Consider the following 19,122-nt stretch of genomic DNA (forward strand, 5'->3'; position numbering starts at 1 on the left):
TTTTAATAACAGAGCGGTAGAGGGCTACTGTAGTTTTCAGATTTGCTCTGTATGCTGAATGATATGTCCTTTATTTCTTCACAGAGGCATTTGATGAGGACAGCCAATTGTGTTGTGGACAAATTAACAAGAAGGTTATTTTAAAGAGAAAGTCTCCTGAGCATAGGTGCTTTGCAGTGCCACCAAATCTTAATCATACAGGTATATTACTCTAAAAGTGTAACCCAGTTTATCGCTGTTACAGTTTTCTGAATACAATATTTTTCACAGAACCATTTTTGTGTTGTGGTCATAACGGCAGTAAGGTCATGTTGTCAAGGAAGTCTGCTTACCACCAGTGCTGTGGTCAGGACCAGTTCAACGTTCAGACTGAATGCTGTTGTGAGAAGAATGACATACTTTCAGTGACACCATTGTCTGAGTGTGAAGGTAACTGTTGAGAAAAGTAGTTGAAGAGAGAAAGAGGATATATTAGTATTGTACTTGTAGTAACAATGTAAATTATAGCAATGATGGGTAAGAGAAAAAATACGTAATTACTTAATTAGTAGAAGTAAATGTACACTGTCAGGACACTCCGCAGAATAGTTCTATTACTGTTACTCAAGCACAAAGGTGGAGTTTTCCAATATAAACCATTAGTGACAAACACTTTTCTCCCTCAGCATCCTGTTGTGAGAGAGTCCTTAATGAGTCTACACAGAACATTGCTGATACAGGTACATAGACTTAAACTTTCTTTCTCTTTCTAATGCTTTTATTGTAAAAAAAAATTTTTACAGCCCCTGTTAAGGATTTGTGTTGCGGTTACTCTAAAAGTGTAACCCAGTCTATCGCTGTTACAGTTTTCTGAATACAATATTTTTCACAGAACCATTTTTGTGTTGTGGTCGTAACGGCAGTAAGGTCATGTTGTCAAGGAAGTCTGCTTACCACCAGTGCTGTGGTCAGGACCAGTTCAACGTTCAGACTGAATGCTGTTGTGAGAAGAATGACATACTTTCAGTGACACCATGGTCTGAGTGTGAAGGTAAGTGTTGAGAAAAGTAGTTGAAGAGAGAAAGAGGATATATTAGTATTGTACTTGTAGTAACAATGTAAATTATAGCAATGGTGGGTGAGAAAAAAAAACTTAATTACTTAATTAGTAGAAGTAAATGTACACTGTCAGGACACTCCGCAGAATAGTTCTATTACTGTTACTCAAGCACAGAGGTGGAGTTTTCCAATATAAACCATTAGTGACAAACACTTTTCTCCCTCAGCATCCTGTCGTGAGAGAGTCCTTAATGAGTCTGCACAGAACATTGCTGATACAGGTACGTAGACTTAAACTTTCTTTCTCTTTCTAATGCTTTTATTGTAAAAAAATCTTTTTTACAGCCCCTGTTAAGGATTTGTGTTGCGGTTACTCTAAAAGTGTAACCCAGTCTATCGCTGTTACAGTTTTCTGAATACAATATTTTTCACAGAACCATTTTTGTGTTGTGGTCGTAACGGCAGTAAGGTCATGTTGTCAAGGAAGTCTGCTTACCACCAGTGCTGTGGTCAGGACCAGTTCAACGTTCAGACTGAGTGCTGTTGTGAGAAGAATGACATACTTTCAGTGACACCATGGTCTGAGTGTGAAGGTAAGTGTTGAGAAAAGTAGTATAAAAGAGAGGATATATTTGTATTGTACTTGTAGTAACAATGTAAATTATAGCAATGGTGGGTGAGAGAAAAAATACTTAATTACTTAATTAGTAGAAGTAAATGTACACTGTCAGGACACTCCGCAGAATAGTTCTATTACTGTTACTCAAGCACAGAGGTGGAGTTTTCCAATATAAACCATTAGTGACAAACACTTTTCTCTCTCAGCATCCTGTTGTGAGGGAGTCCTTAATGAGTCTACACAGACTGATACAGGTATGTAGACTTAAACTTTCTTTCTCTTTCTAATGCTTTTATTGTAAAAAATCTTTTTTACAGCCCCTGTTAAGGATTTGTGTTGCGGTTACTCTAAAAGTGTAACCCAGTCTATCGCTGTTACAGTTTTCTGAATACAATATTTTTCACAGAACCATTTTTGTGTTGTGGTCGTAACGGCAGTAAGGTCATGTTGTCAAGGAAGTCTGCTTACCACCAGTGCTGTGGTCAGGACCAGTTCAACGTTCAGACTGAGTGCTGTTGTGAGAAGAATGACATACTTTCAGTGACACCATGGTCTGAGTGTGAAGGTAACTGTTGAGAAAAGTAGTTGAAGAGAGAAAGAGGATATATTAGTATTGTACTTGTAGTAACAATGTAAATTATAGCAATGGTGGGTGAGAAAAAAAAAACTTAATTACTTAATTAGTAGAAGTAAATGTACACTGTCAGGACACTCCGCAGAATAGTTCTATTACTGTTACTCAAGCACAGAGGTGGAGTTTTCCAATATAAACCATTAGTGACAAACACTTTTCTCCCTCAGCATCCTGTTGTGAGGGAGTCCTTAATGAGTCTACACAGACTGATACAGGTATGTAGACTTAAACTTTCTTTCTCTTTCTAATGCTTTCATTAGTAAACATTTTTTTTTTTTTTTTTACAGCCCCTGTTAAGGATTTGTGTTGCGGTCCAAATGGGGAAAAAGTCATATTACCCAGGCATTCCCCCGCTCACCAGTGCTATGGACGGCACCAGTACAACATAAATACTGAATCGTGCAATCATATTAATGGTATTTTTCCGTTTTGACCTTTGAACTCTTCTAGTAAGCGCGTTATGGTGGCATGGATATTGTATGGTGACCACTGTTTTCTGACAGCAACAGCATACTGTAGTAGGAAATATCAAAGATCATATTGAGAGTAATGTGTTGATATTTTTGCTCTGCTTTGAATGTGAATTAGACATGTTGGCCTCTGTGGATAGTGGGAATTAGGAAACAGGGGAACTTATGATCTATATTATATATATTGTATAATATTACATGCTCTTAGTTAACTCCAAATTCTGTAGATCCTCTGTAGTGCAAGGTGTTGGGCTTATCAAATACTTGTATGATAACAACAGCAATCAATTGGTGCTTTTCTACCAACCTTTTTATTTTCTTTTTAGGCTACGCTGACAATAAAGGCCCACACCACCACCAAGATGTCCACCAACCAGAGAGCAAACAACAAAATAAAGTAGTAGATATTGATATTTAGCTCTGTGTCTACTATTAATACTGTTAAGTTATAACCTTTTCAATCAGAATATGCAACATAAGGTTGTACAGTCCTGAATTTTCATAATCTGTCACTAGAGTAGCTGTACTCGGTACGCATGCGGAGCTCCACCTCCCTGCTTTTTTAAGAGTATCCAAGTTGGTCTAGTATTTGAACATTCAATCTTGAGGTCTCGATACATTGGGTTACTGTGTGCAACTGGACATGAAGAAAAAACATTTTCTAGACATATAGGTAAGATTTTAAATGGGATGTGGGAACTACAGCTTTTTGTAGCATTTATTATTTCAGAAAAAAAACAGACTGTTGCAATCCTAGTATTTTGTTGATGTTGTTAGGAGGGCGTGTGGGCATTTCTTTATAGGATGAGCTGAAGGTAATTTCCATTTTGTCTCTTCCAGTGCCATCCAGAGAATCACTGTTGTGGAAATCAAGTCTACAATGCTTCAACACAAATTTGCTGCAATGGATACAGGTATTTTACATATCTCTATATTCCTATAATACAACACCCTAAAAACACCCTTTTGAAAGCATGGGAAAATGTAACTTTTCAGCTGATTCCAGAGGCAGGGCTGCAGCTGGAATGTTATGGATCAGTGACAGAATGTCTGCATGCTTTGAGAGTTCCTGTCTGGGCTGTGGTGTCAAAATTCCTGCCATTATTGTCTTTAGGAAAATATATTAGGGAGAAATCGACAGAGACGAATGTGGGAGTAACAAATATGCAGCCACCTAGGCACCATGAACATTATCCTGATTTTTTTTAGCCACAGAAAACGGGACAATATCCAGTGCTGTGGGACAGAAGCTTATGATGTTAAGAGTCCTAACTTGAAATGTTGCATGGGATCACTCTATAACGTGACATCAAAACCTGCTTTATGCTGTGGGTCCAGACTGCAAAAGAAAGAGGTACACACCTGTACAACAATACAAATTCAATCCAATTTTTATTTGATATACAAATAAATTGTGTATATTATCATATAAAATTTGATCATTCTACTAATTTTGTCACATTTGACTGACTAACTCATCAGGAAACATGTTGCATTAGTGAGAGTAGACAGCTGCTGTACTCTGCAAAGAAAGGACTGCAGTGCTGTGGTCATCTCTACTACAACAGGTCTTTATGGTCCTGCTGCTTGGGGAAACTGTCACCTTGGCAACCAAACCAAACCAGCAGCAAAAGGCAGACTAAAGGTAAGTGTGAACAGTGACATATCAATAATATTAAATAATATATTTATATTTCCACTTATATAGGTTCCCCACTTTTGTCCATAATGAACCAAGAGAAACAGAAACTTTGCAACAAGGGTAAGTTACCCAGATACAGTTTAAACCAGATGTTTACATACACCATATAGAAAGACACATACTCTTTTTTGTCACCATCTGACATGAAATCAGATTAAACTTTTCCTCTTTTAGGTCAATTAGGATTACCAAAATCATTTGTATATGTGAAATGCCAGAATAATAAAAGAAGGTTTTTAAGACAATTTTTCATTTCTTTCTTCAAAGGTAGACCTTTACATACATTTCATTAGTATTTGTTACCATTGCCTTTAAAGTGTATGACTTGGGTCCTTCCGAAGCGTCTCACAGTAGTTGGCAGGGATTTTGGCCCATTCCTCCTGACACAACTGTTGTCACTGAGCCCAGTTTGTAGGCTGCCTTGATCATACACGCCTTTTCAGATCTGCTGATGACTACACATTCCTATGGTGTTTAATTGTTGGAACGGATAGACATGACACATTCTGAAAACTCCACTCAAGGATGAACCAGAATTGTCCACAGTTATCTTGCTGACATCTTGGCTTACTTCTTTTGACTTTCCCATGATGTTAAACAAAGAAGCAGTGTGTCAGCTGTGCCTTCAGATGCTTCCAAAGACATGACATCATCATCTGGGCTTTCCTAAATTGTTTAAAGTCATAGTAACCTTACTGTATGTAAACGTCTGACATTGAAGAAGTAAAAATTGTCTATCAAAAATCCTTCAATCATTATTCTGGCATTTAGCAAAGATAAATGATTTTTGTAATTCTAACTGACCTAAAACGGGAAAAGTTTAATTTGATTTCATGTCAGACAGTGAAAAAAAGCATGTGTCTTTTATTTAGTGTGTGTAAACTGTATATGCTAATATTTTTGTGTGCAGTCAACCTTGGAAAAGTGGAGAGTGTTTCGGTGCACAGCATTGTGTTTAGCAATGTGTTGAAGGTCTATCCCAAAGGAGGACTTGTTTATTTTGAAGCCCGAGGTGTCATGAGCTCAAAGGATCCTGGGAAGTGCATTTTGCCTGAACTCACAACTGGCAAAGTGTATTTCTTTAGTAGAACTAAAGTTTTTGTCAACTTGGATCACAAGACTGTTTTTGAGGCTCTTTATTTTATTATATCCACATGTCAACAATAGACAACGCCAACTCAGGTGACCAAGATGTGAAAATATATTTTGATTGCATCTATGACCTGAAGCTAAGAACCACATTAAGCTAACAGCATGGAGATACACTCGGTTTTATTTTACAGTTAAGAAATGTTCTCATGTCACATATGCTAAACTCAGCTATATATTACATACCCTTTGCACCTTGTGATTGTTGACAGACATTTAGCTAATGAGCCCAATGTCACAGCTGATTGTATTGACAAAGTTTATAATTTTATCAATAAAACTTGAAAGAATTGTTAGAATTTCTCTGTTTATTTTTGTCCATAACTTAGGGATAAAATTACACTAATAGTTTGATTAAAGCCATCAGTGGTACATACTTATAATATCACATTTCTTATACAGTCATATAAGGATAAACAATTGAGAGGCAATTTTACCTTAGGGAGATTCAGGGCCACAGTGTGTTTGAGGCTCATAAAAATAAAGCAAAGAAGCATTATTGAGTTGAAGATAAGGAGCAGCAGAGATGATTACTGTCATTTTGAAAGCCACACAGCTCCAGCATTACAGGTACATAAGAAGTTTAGTAGCTTTCAACTTATAATTGAAGGAAAAACATTGAATACATCATAGTTAAGTTTTGTCAAAGTTGAGCTTATTGTATTGAAGATATGAGGAAAGAGGCTTGCAGGTGCTCGTCCCTCACCCCTGGTAGGGACAGTGCTCGCTTTTTCCTGTTGGGCATACTTATTGCCCTCTACATGCTGGCTGGAGCAGCCATCTTCTCTTTTTTGGAGAGACCATTTGAGCTTCAAGCCCATCGTCTTTGGACTAGCAGGCTTAAAACCTTCAGTGAAGAGCATAACATTAGCCATGCGGAGATTAAGTCCATTTTATACCACTATGAAGAGGCCAGGACAGCCGGAATCAGAGCACAGCAGGGAAGGGCCCTATGGGACTTCCCAGGGGCTTTCTATTTTGTGGGAACAGTCGTCTCCACCATTGGTGAGTAACATAGGAGTGCTTTTGGGGAAGGAAATGTATAAATCTTTTAAGAATATAAAAAAAAAAAAAAAAAAAATCACAAGTAAATTAAACTTCACAACAGTGTAAAATTTTGTCTATTTGTCTAAATCAACATTTGCCTTACCATATGGGCAACAAGTCAGAAAAAATATGGTCAGAGTAAAATCAATTTTACAAGCACCTTTATGGATCTAATTATCTTAGTGGAAACTGTAATGTAAGAGCTGATCACTTTCATTTACACCACCCTTCTTTCCCACTGTTGCATCAGTTTCTGAGTGAACATGAAAACCAGATTTTACTGGTCAAAGTTGTACATTTATTCACAACTGGAAAGATAAAATCATCATCTCACAAACCCAATTTACATTTCGATGTTTACCACATTTTCAGTTATTCTTGTTATTACCATTTTAGTATTACATTGATGTACAGGCATTTAGAGTGTATTATAAAGTGTTAAACATGACGAATGGATCTGCACAAAACCACTAATCTGAAGTTATTGATTCAGTCCCACCTCTCGCTAGTGGATTCTGTCATTGTTTTCTTAAGCAAGAATACTTTCCTTGCCATTTTTTGAAAAGGTCAACAGAGGAGATCAGTTATTGTTGCTATATCCATCATAACTTACATTAATATACACTTACATTCCCATATAAAGTATAAAAAGACAGCTACTAAGATTCTTCCATATTTACAGGTAGGTTATTTCCATTTGTGGTGGATGACAAAATGTCATGTTTTGTTTTTCTTTTGTAAAATAGGCTTTGGAGTGTCGGCCCCATCCACTGTTACAGGAAAGATTCTACTTGTTTTCTATGGTCTTCTGGGCTGTTCCGCAACAATCCTTTTCTTCAACCTTTTTTTGGAGCGAGTCATCACATTTTTAAGTGTGTCTCTCATGTGGTGTTGTAGAGGGAAATCCCACCACAGCAGCCTGCAAGATAGAAATCATGAAGATGATGAAAATAACTGGAAACCGTCAATACTTCAAGTGACCCTTGTACTACTTGTTGCTGTTCTACTGGTTGCTTGCTGTGCAGCTTTAGTCTATTCTGTCATGGAGGGTTGGAGCTACATGGAGAGCTTGTACTTTTGTTTTGTAGCTTTCAGCACAGTGGGCTTTGGAGACTTTGTGAGCGGTCAACGGGAGCAGCACGAGGAGACTCGGGGGTACCAGGTGGCCAACTGTTTACTGATGCTACTGGGAGTGTGCTGCACCTACTCCTTGTTTAATGCCATATCTGTCATCATCAGACAGGGACTGGACTGGCTATTGAAATGTCTCGATGTCATGTACCATTGGGTAAAATATGTCAAATTCAGGCATTTTTTCAGACTGTGCCAAAAAAGATCCAGCATGCCAACACTTCATGGGTCATGGTACAGAAAACCATGGGCTTTAGAGTTTCCAAGGGATATTAGCCAGTGCTTTTGTAATGATGCAAAAGTGGAAACAGTATCTGGTAAAGATCATAAAGACAGACTATTCTTTAAGCAATATGATGAAGATGACGCGTTAAGTATTTGCACTACTAGACCAACTTAGATCTATGGCTCCCTCTGCTGGTGTTCTTTGGCGTATGGCCATTTCTTTACAGAGAAAAAGTCGACTGTGTTATTTTCTTGCTTGAGAATTTAAAAAATGTGTATAGCACTTCTATATTGTAATAAAAACAACATGCCTAATAAAAGAATTTTAGTTATTTTCACTGTTTGTATAAGAGGGTCAATATTTGCTTTGTGTACATAGAGAAACTAAGAGGGATTTATTTATAAATAAATAAATACGTAAATAAATGCATACATACATCATACACACACACCTACATACATACATGCATGCATAAATACAAACACACACATACATACATACACACACATGCATTACATACATCACATTCATACATCATACATACATCAAACATACATACATACATACATACATACATACATACATACATACATACATACATACATACATACATACATACATACATACATACATACATACATACACACATCACATTCATACATTCTCTCTCTCTCTCTCTCTCTCTTTCTCTCTTTGGGGCCATCTACACTTACTTCTGGCTTTTCTCCTGTAGTCATACTTTTTAAAGGTTTTTTATAAGTGTTGAATGCTGTATTTTATCCTGGTCTCAAGACAGCGGTCCACTGCGCGCCGCCATCTTGGATCTTGGATCCCCATGGAGATAGATCGTCGAATCAAACATACATACACATCATACATACATACATACATACATACATCAATACACACATACATCCATCACATTCATACATCATACATATATCAAACATACATACATACATCACATTCATACATCAAACACAGGCAAGGCAAGTTTATTTGTATAGCCCATTACTTTACAAAACTTTCCTGTCACTTCTCAAATTCTTTCCTGTCACTTTACTATGTCTAATAAAAGTCCGTCAGTCCATGTTTCTTTTGTCATCATAAAATTACCATTAAAGGAGAAGAGTGCAGAATAAAAACCTTTCAGTCATATACACAGCTAAACAGAACCGTTTTGAGCCTGGATTTAAATATTGTCAAAGTAGAGGTCTGTCTCACATCTTCAGGAAGACTGTTCCAAGTTTTAGCTGCATAAAACTGAAACGCTGATTCCCCATGTTTAGACCTGACTCTGGGCACCAGCAGGAGGCCGGTCCCTGAAGTCCTCAAATTGCGAGATGGTTCATATGGCACTAACATGTCGGAGATATACTTTGGACCTAGGCCATGGAGAGACTTATACACAAGCAGAGCTGCTTTAAAGTCTATTCTCTGAGCTACAGAAAGCCAGCACATACATACATACATACATACATACATACATACATACATCATACATCATACATACATACATACATACATACATACATACATACATACATACATACATACATACATACATACATTATTGCTTGCTCCATGAATTTGGCTCTTTCCAGAATATCCTTTATACAATTTGAAAAGTAAAAAAAGTAAAAAGTATTACAGCTTACCCTTGGTGGCCAATGTCAGTCAAAGACAATATGAAAAAGTGCGCCAAGTAGGCCAGTTAAATGAATTATCGTATTAAGCATCGTATAATTAGACATTTCGTTCATTATTTTTTATTTTCTTGAAAGCCTCTTAGACATGGCTGTATCTGGATTAAGAAGATTTTTTTAGAGTCATGATTACATATATCCGTGTATACATATTTACATCTGCCAGTGGGCTCTGTGTCTAAAATAGAGCCGTGAAGCAGATCGGAAGGATACAGGCACCAAGCAGTCCGCATAACACCCACCAGTGCCCAATGATTTTACCACCCGGCGCCACAGAGATCTCTAGCTCCTCTGCGGCAATACGCTGTCATTACACACGTTATTTGTCACATTTTACAAACTCCAAGACAAATACTCCTGAATATAGAGTTTATATATCTAATACAACTAGTGTACTTCTTCATAGAACCGCTAAAGACTCTTCTTGGAGCCTGAAAAGCCAACAGGACAATGGTGAGTATAGGGGGCTATACCAACGTAGCCGTGAATAGCATAGCTCGTGCAGTCTTACGAGACCACCTTAATGTTAGCCTTTATATCGTTTTTGCTCTCCCCTAATCCTTATATGAACTATTTAGGACATAATGCAAGTACACTAATCCAAAACGCAATCATCAAGGCCTATCACAGCTACTGCTATTGCATGTCAGGACGATGCGTTGCACAGTGATCGCGTGGCGTGATGCGAGTGCGTGGAATAATTCACAAGTATCTCTTTTATATTTTTGGCAACGTTGCATTTTATTATTTTCAATCTAAAATTACATCATCGTTATTGTGCTCACAAAGCTTCGATCAAGGGAGGAGCCCGTCGAGCAGCCGTATGTCTCCTGTTAATCTCTTTTGGGTCATTTGGTTGAAAGCGGTGGACATGGACAAATGTAATTATTATTTCACCGTAATGATCAAGGTGTGAGCTAATGTGTATCAATAAATAAACGGATCTCAATGATCTCGGATCTCAATTTGACATATCAAACAGTCAGCAGATACAGTACAAAGTAGGCCTACAGTTTAATCTTATTGTCTGCGCATAAGCCACATATAAAGAATTTATACTTCTCAAATAAAATGTGATCACTTCGGTTATGCCCATGATGACGTCTTGCGTCACAACGTTGAGCCGCATTCTGCTTGTTGAATGATCCTCTACCTACCCTTCCTCCCGACCCTCCCTTCCCCCCGCATTGAACCAAACCATGCTCGGTGCAGCAGGCTGCCAGCACCCGCAATGCACCCTCCAAAACACTTAAACGCCAAAAGAAGACAGACCCATGGTGCTCTGTTTACAGAAGGCTGATGTCGGACGACTGCCTATGTTTATTGTTGTTCATTCATTCATCCGCATATAGAGTTGTACACTAGCAGCTATCCCTGTCAGGCAACAGTTGGCAGGGCTCGCCTGATAATGCAGTATCTGGCTGCTAAATTCAAGGAGATTGTGGCTCTCATCCTCTGTGCTACATTGACGACCCTGTTCGCTTCTCACTAATTATAGCAGCCATGTGTATTCCTGGCTGTGAGTATTTATACCCTTCCCTCTCTACACTTTTCCTGTCTGAGGCTGCCATGTGTGGAAGTACTCTTGAAAGGGTCTAGAAAAACCTGTGTGGGACCCAGCATAGTTCACAATCACAGACTTATGTTTGATCAAGCATTGTTTTCTAATTTAACTGTTAATCATAAACACTATCATTTCTTTTAATTCAGGCAGATCAGCTGACTGAGGAGCAGATTGCTGGTAGGTTCCTTGTATAGCATCCACAGCAACATTTTGTTTTTGTTATAAATATGGTCACAACACACTTAATAAAAAGACTGTATAGAATAGTGCAGTGCATCCGCTGATTGTGTTTGTACTGTGCAGAATTTAAGGAGGCCTTTTCACTCTTCGACAAAGATGGTGATGGCACCATCACCACAAAAGAGTTGGGGACAGTCATGCGGTCTCTTGGACAGAATCCCACTGAGGCGGAGCTGCAAGACATGATCAATGAGGTGGATGCTGATGGTGAGCAGCAAACCTAACTTCAGTATACCCTAAGGGTACATATACAAATACATATCTGTGTTGTTTGAGTCATGTTTAAGTAGTAGTCTAATCTTACCTCTCCTAGACCAGGAAGCATCATTATATTATGAGGTTAAATATGTTGTTATATTTTATATGCATCCACATATAACATGTTGTGAGAAAGGAAGGCAGAGAAATGCACTATATTACCTCAGGAAATTAAAATAATTCCAGGCCTTGGCATAAGTTGTGTTATTATTAATTATTATTTTTAATATTGAAGTGTTGTTCATCTCATTATGTTCTGCGACTAGGTAACGGTACTATTGACTTCCCTGAGTTTCTGACCATGATGGCGAGGAAGATGAAAGACACAGACAGTGAGGAGGAGATCAGAGAAGCTTTCAGAGTCTTTGACAAGGTGCCAAAACCATTAAAGCTGTCTGTGTCATCTTAAGCAAAATATACTTTTTTGCTGAGTTTGTTTGCAAATATTAAATGCCTGTAATTATCCTCCATATTTTAAAGGATGGAAATGGTTACATCAGCGCTGCAGAACTACGGCATGTTATGACCAATCTCGGGGAAAAGCTGACTGACGAAGAGGTGGACGAAATGATCCGTGAGGCTGATATCGATGGGGATGGTCAGGTCAATTATGAAGGTACAAGTTTTGGTTTGATAACTATTAGCATTCATGCCAATGGCTCTACATTAAACTGCTGGCCACATGACATTTCTTTGCTCCTATATGCATGTGACTAGCTTTAGTGTCATTGTTGTGCTTTTTGGAGGGTTATTGATTGATTTGGGGTTTTTTTTATATATATATAATGTTATACCTTCTTTTCATGTTGTCATCTATTTGCCCTGATTTACCAGAAATGGCAGGGCTAGGAGATATGTGAAAACAGATTTTCTGAGCACTCAAGCCTCAAATACAAGACTATGCAGGATTACTCGAACATACATGAAGCAATTAGAATAACTGCAAAAACTAATGAAGGATAGCCAGAATAAAATGGTTAAAAACTCCTAAAAATCAGTTTGAGTAAGGAGTGGAGGAGCCTTAGGTTCAAGCATCAGATTTGTAGAATTACGCAGGGAATTTGATATTGTGAAAATTATCAGAACAAGTGTAATGACATCAAACCATGAAACTGAGCCCTATTAAAGCATCAAAGTTTGGTTTTGTATCATTTATTTGAAGGAATTAAATGTAAAGATTTGTATTAATAATATATACAAAATTTTCAGGATTTTACCCTACTCATCTGTCATACCTTGTCTCCTGTTGGCTGAACTTTTTAATTGTAAGCATTTTGTGGTGGCTTTTAATAAAAACTTTCTCCTTTTCCAGAGTTTGTCCAAATGATGACCGCCAAGTGAGAAGAACATTGGCGTTTCTCTCCATGTTGCTTGTCCTCTCAAGATTGTCTTTTAAAACAAAAAGGACCCCTAACATTTACAAGTTTGTGCAATTTATCTTTTACAGCTAATTTTAAGGTCTCTGTTTAGCAAACAACAGAATAGGGAAACAAATGGACCAAGTTTTAAGAGGGTTGAAGCCCTGTACTTCAGACCAAGATTCTCCTGAATTATTTAGAGGAAATAGCAGCTGAAAAGACAGAGAAAGACCCAGGCCACAGTTCTTAGAGAACAACTGGTCATCCACCTCTTTGCAATATCAATACAGAATATAGACTTTGTTGCACTAGTGGCAGTAGTGATTCTCCTCATCCTAAATTGGGTTCTTGTACTGTTCTTGCATGCACCTTTTCTGTGACGGTCTCTTGTCACGAGGTGGTCTGGAGCCCGTCAGAACTAGTGGTCAGATTGTGTACACTCTGCAGGTATATACATTACTATATAGCTATATCTGTAAAATACATCTAACTATTGAGTGTTGCAAGAGCAAATATGTTTTAGGGTGTTTGTGGGTGCTCAGTTGAAAGTGAGCACTGTTTGGGCAGACCCATATCTGCACAGTGCTGTCTGCCATTCCCTCTGTGGGATGTTTTCTGGCTTCTTGTTGAGTGTTGGGTTTTGGATGTTGCAGCACTAATTGGAGGCAGTGTCAGTGAGTTGTGTCAGGGTGTTTGTTGTGGAAACAAACCAGGACTGCAGTTAATACTTTTGTTCTGCAAACACATATCCTAATAATATAATATTGATGTACTGCTTTATAACTGTGTTCTAAATATACTATCTGTTCATGACAAACTTTGGTCACAGTATACATCTTGATATATTAGTGTATTGTAAAGTTTGCCTGTTGTAGTAAAATAATACCTGTGATCAGTTTTTCTTTAGTTTTGAAATGTGCCATAATCCTCAGAAATGTCTCAATATTCTGCAGGACCTGTAGTTCACTTAAATATTATAAATAAAATCCAGTAAAACATTCTTTTGCACTATGAGCTAAATGTATATTAATATGGTTTTGTCCTAAAATACTTTACTATTGCCCTTGAGGTAACTCTTCATATATATTTTTTAATATATATATATATTTTGTGTCAATTTTTTGTCAAGTGACTTTGTCTGCTTGCCGTTTATTTCTCGAGTCTACTGTCTAATTTATTCTGCTGTCCAGGAGGGATCTTTGGGCTATGCAGTAGATATGGGGTTGCAGAGAAGTTCAGCATTACAGATATCGGCCATTATATTGTAAACCAAATGTTGGCTAGTAGGCTCACAGTGTGGGAGACTATTTGAAAGTAAGTTATTAAGGACTGTTGTAAAGTTATGGCAGTCTGTATATTTTCTATATGCACCAATAAATTGACTGAGCTATACTTCACCTACGTATATTTCTCCATCATGCTTAACCAAAAGTGCATGTCTTCAATACTCTGTTACAAGTGTTGCTTTGAAATGAATGAAAATAAATTAAACTGCGCTGAAAATGCTTATTTCTGTATTGTATCATATGGAGTGTAACAAATAGACTTTTCGGCTGCCTCTGCAAGTCTTGACCAGATTCTGTTGGTCAAGACTTAAAAACACTGCTTCAAGTTAACTGGGGATTGTTGTAGGAAACAAAAGAAAAACATTCAGGATAAATGAGAATTCAAGCCAATTAAAGCATTTACACGTTTAGCACACATATAAATAAATACTTGAAACATCAAGTTAAATTGAGTAAAATGAAACATAAAAAATAATATCACCTCACAGTAAAAAGAGTAAAAAATCTACTCAACTATTATGTACAATAGGTGATGATGGGTATGTACAGTATATGGACAATAAATAACAGACTTTTCAAATTATTATGCAGAATTTCACGAAGGCCACAGATGTACAATGTGTACAGGGAGATCCTGTCAATGAAGCTGGGCGTCCAGCAGGGGGCAGTGAGGCTCCCCCAGGAGGCTCTGCTGAGCTGTGCGGTCACCGCCTCTGAAGCTGCGCGAGACCACTCTTCACTTTTTTTTTTTTTTCTTGTGATAATTTCTAAAATAATGGAACAATAATTTCTCCTGTATCCTTGGTTCAGCTTAACAGAAGCAGCACTGATTTCAAAACAGTCTGTTTTTAATGACAATGCACAGAATTCCGTCCAAAACGCAGTGACATTTAGAAGCAAGATGTCTGTGTAATCCCTCAGGCGTCCAGGTCTGATCCATAGTAAAAGCCAAAAATAAAATCTGTCAACTGGACAAAAGTTGTGGTGAACTGGACAACTTTTTGGCCTTTACTATCTACAAGCAAGGAGCAAATCTCAGTTTAAAAATTCATCCCGAAAATAAAGATGTTAACATATATCTGTATTTGTAAAACAATAACTTACTTAAATTTGAAGGTCTTTGGTCCTTTTTTTTTTTTTTATGTTTTCATGACAACATCTTGCAGAGGTATTGTGACATGAAATGACATATAACAAATAATATGTGGATACCAGCTTTTGTAAGGCATAAAAAGGAGCACATTATACTTTGATTATAAAACCAAAATTAAAACAAAAGGGCTTGGGACATTGAATATAACATTTTCTTGACACAGACAGATTTAAGCAATTTCAGGGAGGAGTAGAATAGTTTAAATTCATTCATAAACTGTTGAAAGAAGGGTCTCTTCATTTACAGCAATGAAAATGGTATTTAACCAGTTGGAAAATAATATTCACAGTGTCATTTCTATCCATGCCACAAAATATAAAATATGATTAACATTTAAATTAGGGAAGTTTGGGATTTTGAGCAATAATCACGCTCTAATGTCACGCCAGGATTTCTTGGATACAGGACCAGTAAAAAAAAGAATCTTGTGAAAGGCACAGCCTGACTTCTCAAATTTGAGCTACTTATTAAGAAAATCGGGACACTGGATAAACTTTATGACAAATTTTGAATTGTGTTTCATTTACTAAAGATGGAATTGGAAATTTAACACAATTTGAAAATGCCTTTTCCAGCAGATTTTTATTGTAATCATGGAAAACTATGGACTTGAATGCACCTGTAATACATTTCTTGTTACACACTTTTTTTAACAATTTGAGATTATCAATTTTTAAGGTTGGTTTAACATTGAAGTGAACAATAGTATTTTGGATTAAGTGCATTAATGCTGTTGGAAAAGCTTTACAAATTTTGTGGTATTCTCTGTTTCTACAAGCAAAATTGAATTGGTCGATAAAACACATATAATCCAGTAACACCCCATTACAGTCCATTAAATCAGCTACAAACAGAATTCAATTTTGAATCCAATCAGGCTTGAATATTGATTTCCTGTTGATTAATATTGACCTCAGTATTTGAAATCAATATTTGACCTCAGATATTTGACCTCAGATTTGACACTAATGGAGTCAATAGCACTTTTAAGGCAATATTGGATTGGGAGCAATTCACACTTGTTAAGGTTGAGAGACAGACCTGGAGCATCAGAGAAGACCAGGATCAGTTTTAATGCAGTGCTGATCATAGATTTGTCTTTTTAAAAAACAGCTGTATCATTCGCAAATTGACTAATCTTAAATTATTTTTCAAAAACACAAATGCCTTGCAAATTTGGATTATTCATTAATGACAACATAAGCAACTAGGCGGTCAAAATGAATATTTTTGCCGAAATCAGACACACTTGGCAAATTCCTCTTGACATCTTGAAGCTAGGAGTCATTCCTGATCCCAAAGAGACTGAACTATTTATATCTGTATAGTGAAAGACGAAGTTTAAATCTGTCAACTGAACAAATCGTTGTAGGAGTGAAGACGTTTCGCTGCTCATCCAAGTCACTTCTTCAGTTCTGGTCAGATTGCTGGTGGACACTACTTTATATCTCTCTGAAAGGAGGAACTAACTATACTGACACAGTAAACATCTATTGTCTCCAGTGGACTGGGGTCCAGAGGAGCTCTCTTGACGATGGTGGTACATTCTCTTAGGCCAGTCCAAAGTGGCCTAGTTGTAAACTGAGGCAAAATATAATTCATATGACAAAATGATTTAGCAGAGTTATCATATCATGTAGCCCTTTAAAGCACTCTATAGTCAACAAATGTCAAAGTGAATGACTTTTATGACACTGGTGTGTACTTCACAGGTGAGACTAATGTCCTCAGATGAGGATGGACCACAAAGCCCCAGTCCTAGAACTGGAGGTAAATCTGATGAGTTCAACAGGAGCATGGACCAGTTTGGGACAGAACACGCTGAGCCTCACAGTGAGGACAATGGATTCCTTTCAACTCAACATTTAAGAAGGTCATCTATTTGGTTATAGCTCATAATACTCATTTTAACAGCCTCAAGGCTGTGTTAATGGGTTACATTCAAATAAAAGTTAAACGCAGCTGATTTAAAGGCATGTTGGAATTAGCAGTTAAAGTGCCATATGACACTATTTTCTGTTCTATGTTATAATGTGTGTATCATTTACTCATCAAAAACATACCTGGAGTTGTGTTTTGTTTCATGTATTCATTTGTTCCACACACCTTCAGTAGAATCATTTGTGTGATTTCAGCCCTAGAATTTCCAATTTCTACTAAACAAAAGGTAAAAGGAGCTGTTTACTTGAAAACTACCTCTTCATGGCATAATAAGGTGGAACAGTGAATTTTGAGCTTTTAAGATGTAAACAGCCTAATAATGCAGCGTTACTCAAACATTTGAACAACTCCGGGTATGTCTTTGAGGAGGTGAGAGCATCACAAGGGCCAATTTAGCATAATACATTACATTTAAATGAAAAAGGATTCATGGTTGGAAACATGTAAATATTGGTCATCGACTGTGAACATTATTTTTTTAATTGACAAAACACTCATCTCAGTTGTTTTTGAATTATTATTGCAATGTGTGTTTTTTTTTTACTAGAGTTAAAGCTAAATATTATAAGGCTTTTCAAGTCCACAATGTGTGGTTTATCTGTTCACATGTGTTAGTGATATTACTCTCTGCTCTCCACATGTTAATTTGAACTGTCTGTCTCGTCTTGCATGGTTTCAGAGTCCAATGTGGACTTTGTTGTAAAAATTCAACAGGTGAAAGCCCAGGAGAGAGAAGATGCTCTATTTGAGTGTGTCCTGACACAGCCCCTGCCCAGAGTCACTTGGAAAGGGAAAAACTGTGTCCTGGAAGAGAGTGACAAGTACAGCATAAGTGTATCCGACCATAAACTCATCCACAGACTGCTGATTAAAGACTGCACGTTTCTAGATAAAGAAATCTATTCAATCCAGGCTGTGTCTTGTAGAACTTTGCTATTTGTAGAAGGTACAGTTTGATCATTATTGTTGTAATTGAATCTGGAGCGTGGTTATGTGTATTATATTGTAAATTCATTTTTAAGATGACCAGGACCCTGCTCCAGGTGGTATCATGAAACCTCGGAAATCCACTGTGGCAAGAGGAACGAGCGCTGACATTGAAGAACTGGCCAAAGAGCAACAAATTAAAAATCAAAAAGAAATTGAGAGGATTTTAGCAGCTGCAAAAGCAAAACAACTCGAACAGCAGCGGAAGAGAGAAAATAAACACACCAAAAAAGCAAAAGATGGTCGACAGTCAAGTGTTACTAATGTGGCAGATGGATCAGAGGCAGCTACTGGTCAAACACAGCAAACAGACAAGAAAAAAAGACAAGAACAAAAGACCCAGAGAAGGCTCCACAAACACATCAGATGAGACAGGAGAACATGATGGAGTGAGAAAGAACAACAGGAAAAACACGACTCAGGACCAATGTGAGCAAGGAACAGATGCCCACACTCTTCAAATACATCCTTTATACTATGACACATGTGTCAAACTACTGCAAATCATTTTTCACTGAAAATAAATACAATGTTAAACATAAATCAAATGTGCAATTTAAAGTTCATTATTTTAAAAACAAATATGTGTCTTGTATTAACACAGGTATCAATG

General features: G+C 37.3%; 3 protein-coding genes across 3 annotated transcripts; all 3 read left to right on the forward strand.

Moving 5' to 3' along the window:
- The first annotated feature begins 2,177 nt into the window (after positions 1-2,177).
- On the forward strand, positions 2,178-5,904 carry si:ch211-195m9.3 (uncharacterized). The gene is made up of 9 exons (XM_055226107.1): positions 2,178-2,222; positions 2,459-2,506; positions 2,579-2,707; positions 3,088-3,158; positions 3,602-3,675; positions 3,971-4,115; positions 4,244-4,406; positions 4,470-4,523; positions 5,374-5,904. Exons 6-9 carry the CDS (start codon positions 4,047-4,049, stop codon positions 5,628-5,630), a joined length of 543 nt encoding a protein of 180 aa, XP_055082082.1. The 5' UTR covers positions 2,178-2,222; positions 2,459-2,506; positions 2,579-2,707; positions 3,088-3,158; positions 3,602-3,675; positions 3,971-4,046; the 3' UTR covers positions 5,631-5,904.
- Positions 5,905-6,283: 379 nt separating this feature from the next.
- Positions 6,284-8,066, forward strand: si:ch211-261a10.5 (potassium channel subfamily K member 13). Its single transcript, XM_033977438.1, has 3 exons — positions 6,284-6,617; positions 7,406-7,947; positions 7,995-8,066. Exons 1-3 carry the CDS (start codon positions 6,284-6,286, stop codon positions 8,064-8,066), a joined length of 948 nt encoding a protein of 315 aa, XP_033833329.1.
- A 1,899-nt stretch (positions 8,067-9,965) lies between these two features.
- On the forward strand, positions 9,966-14,645 carry calm3a (calmodulin 3a (phosphorylase kinase, delta)). The gene is made up of 6 exons (XM_033976780.2): positions 9,966-10,175; positions 11,433-11,463; positions 11,590-11,733; positions 12,051-12,157; positions 12,265-12,400; positions 13,097-14,645. Exons 1-6 carry the CDS (start codon positions 10,173-10,175, stop codon positions 13,123-13,125), a joined length of 450 nt encoding a protein of 149 aa, XP_033832671.1. The 5' UTR covers positions 9,966-10,172; the 3' UTR covers positions 13,126-14,645.
- The last annotated feature ends 4,477 nt before the right edge of the window (positions 14,646-19,122 follow it).

Source organism: Periophthalmus magnuspinnatus, chromosome 13 (assembly GCF_009829125.3).
Source record: "Periophthalmus magnuspinnatus isolate fPerMag1 chromosome 13, fPerMag1.2.pri, whole genome shotgun sequence".
NCBI lineage: Eukaryota > Metazoa > Chordata > Actinopteri > Gobiiformes > Gobiidae > Periophthalmus > Periophthalmus magnuspinnatus.

Bases quoted from the DNA above. Each gene is read 5' to 3' on its own strand.
- si:ch211-261a10.5 (XM_033977438.1), top strand. From the start codon at position 6,284: ATGAGGAAAGAGGCTTGCAGGTGCTCGTCCCTCACCCCTGGTAGGGAC. The intron at 6,618-7,405 runs GTGAGTAACATA...TTTGTAAAATAG, and splicing joins AACAGTCGTCTCCACCATTG to GCTTTGGAGTGTCGGCCCCA. The intron at 7,948-7,994 runs GTAAAATATGTC...GTGCCAAAAAAG, and splicing joins TCGATGTCATGTACCATTGG to ATCCAGCATGCCAACACTTC.
- calm3a (XM_033976780.2), top strand. The intron at 12,158-12,264 runs GTGCCAAAACCA...CATATTTTAAAG, and splicing joins CTTTCAGAGTCTTTGACAAG to GATGGAAATGGTTACATCAG. The intron at 12,401-13,096 runs GTACAAGTTTTG...CTCCTTTTCCAG, and splicing joins TGGTCAGGTCAATTATGAAG to AGTTTGTCCAAATGATGACC.
- si:ch211-195m9.3 (XM_055226107.1), top strand. From the start codon at position 4,047: ATGGGATCACTCTATAACGTGACATCAAAACCTGCTTTATGCTGTGGG. The intron at 4,116-4,243 runs GTACACACCTGT...CTAACTCATCAG, and splicing joins CCAGACTGCAAAAGAAAGAG to GAAACATGTTGCATTAGTGA. The intron at 4,407-4,469 runs GTAAGTGTGAAC...CCACTTATATAG, and splicing joins CAGCAAAAGGCAGACTAAAG to GTTCCCCACTTTTGTCCATA.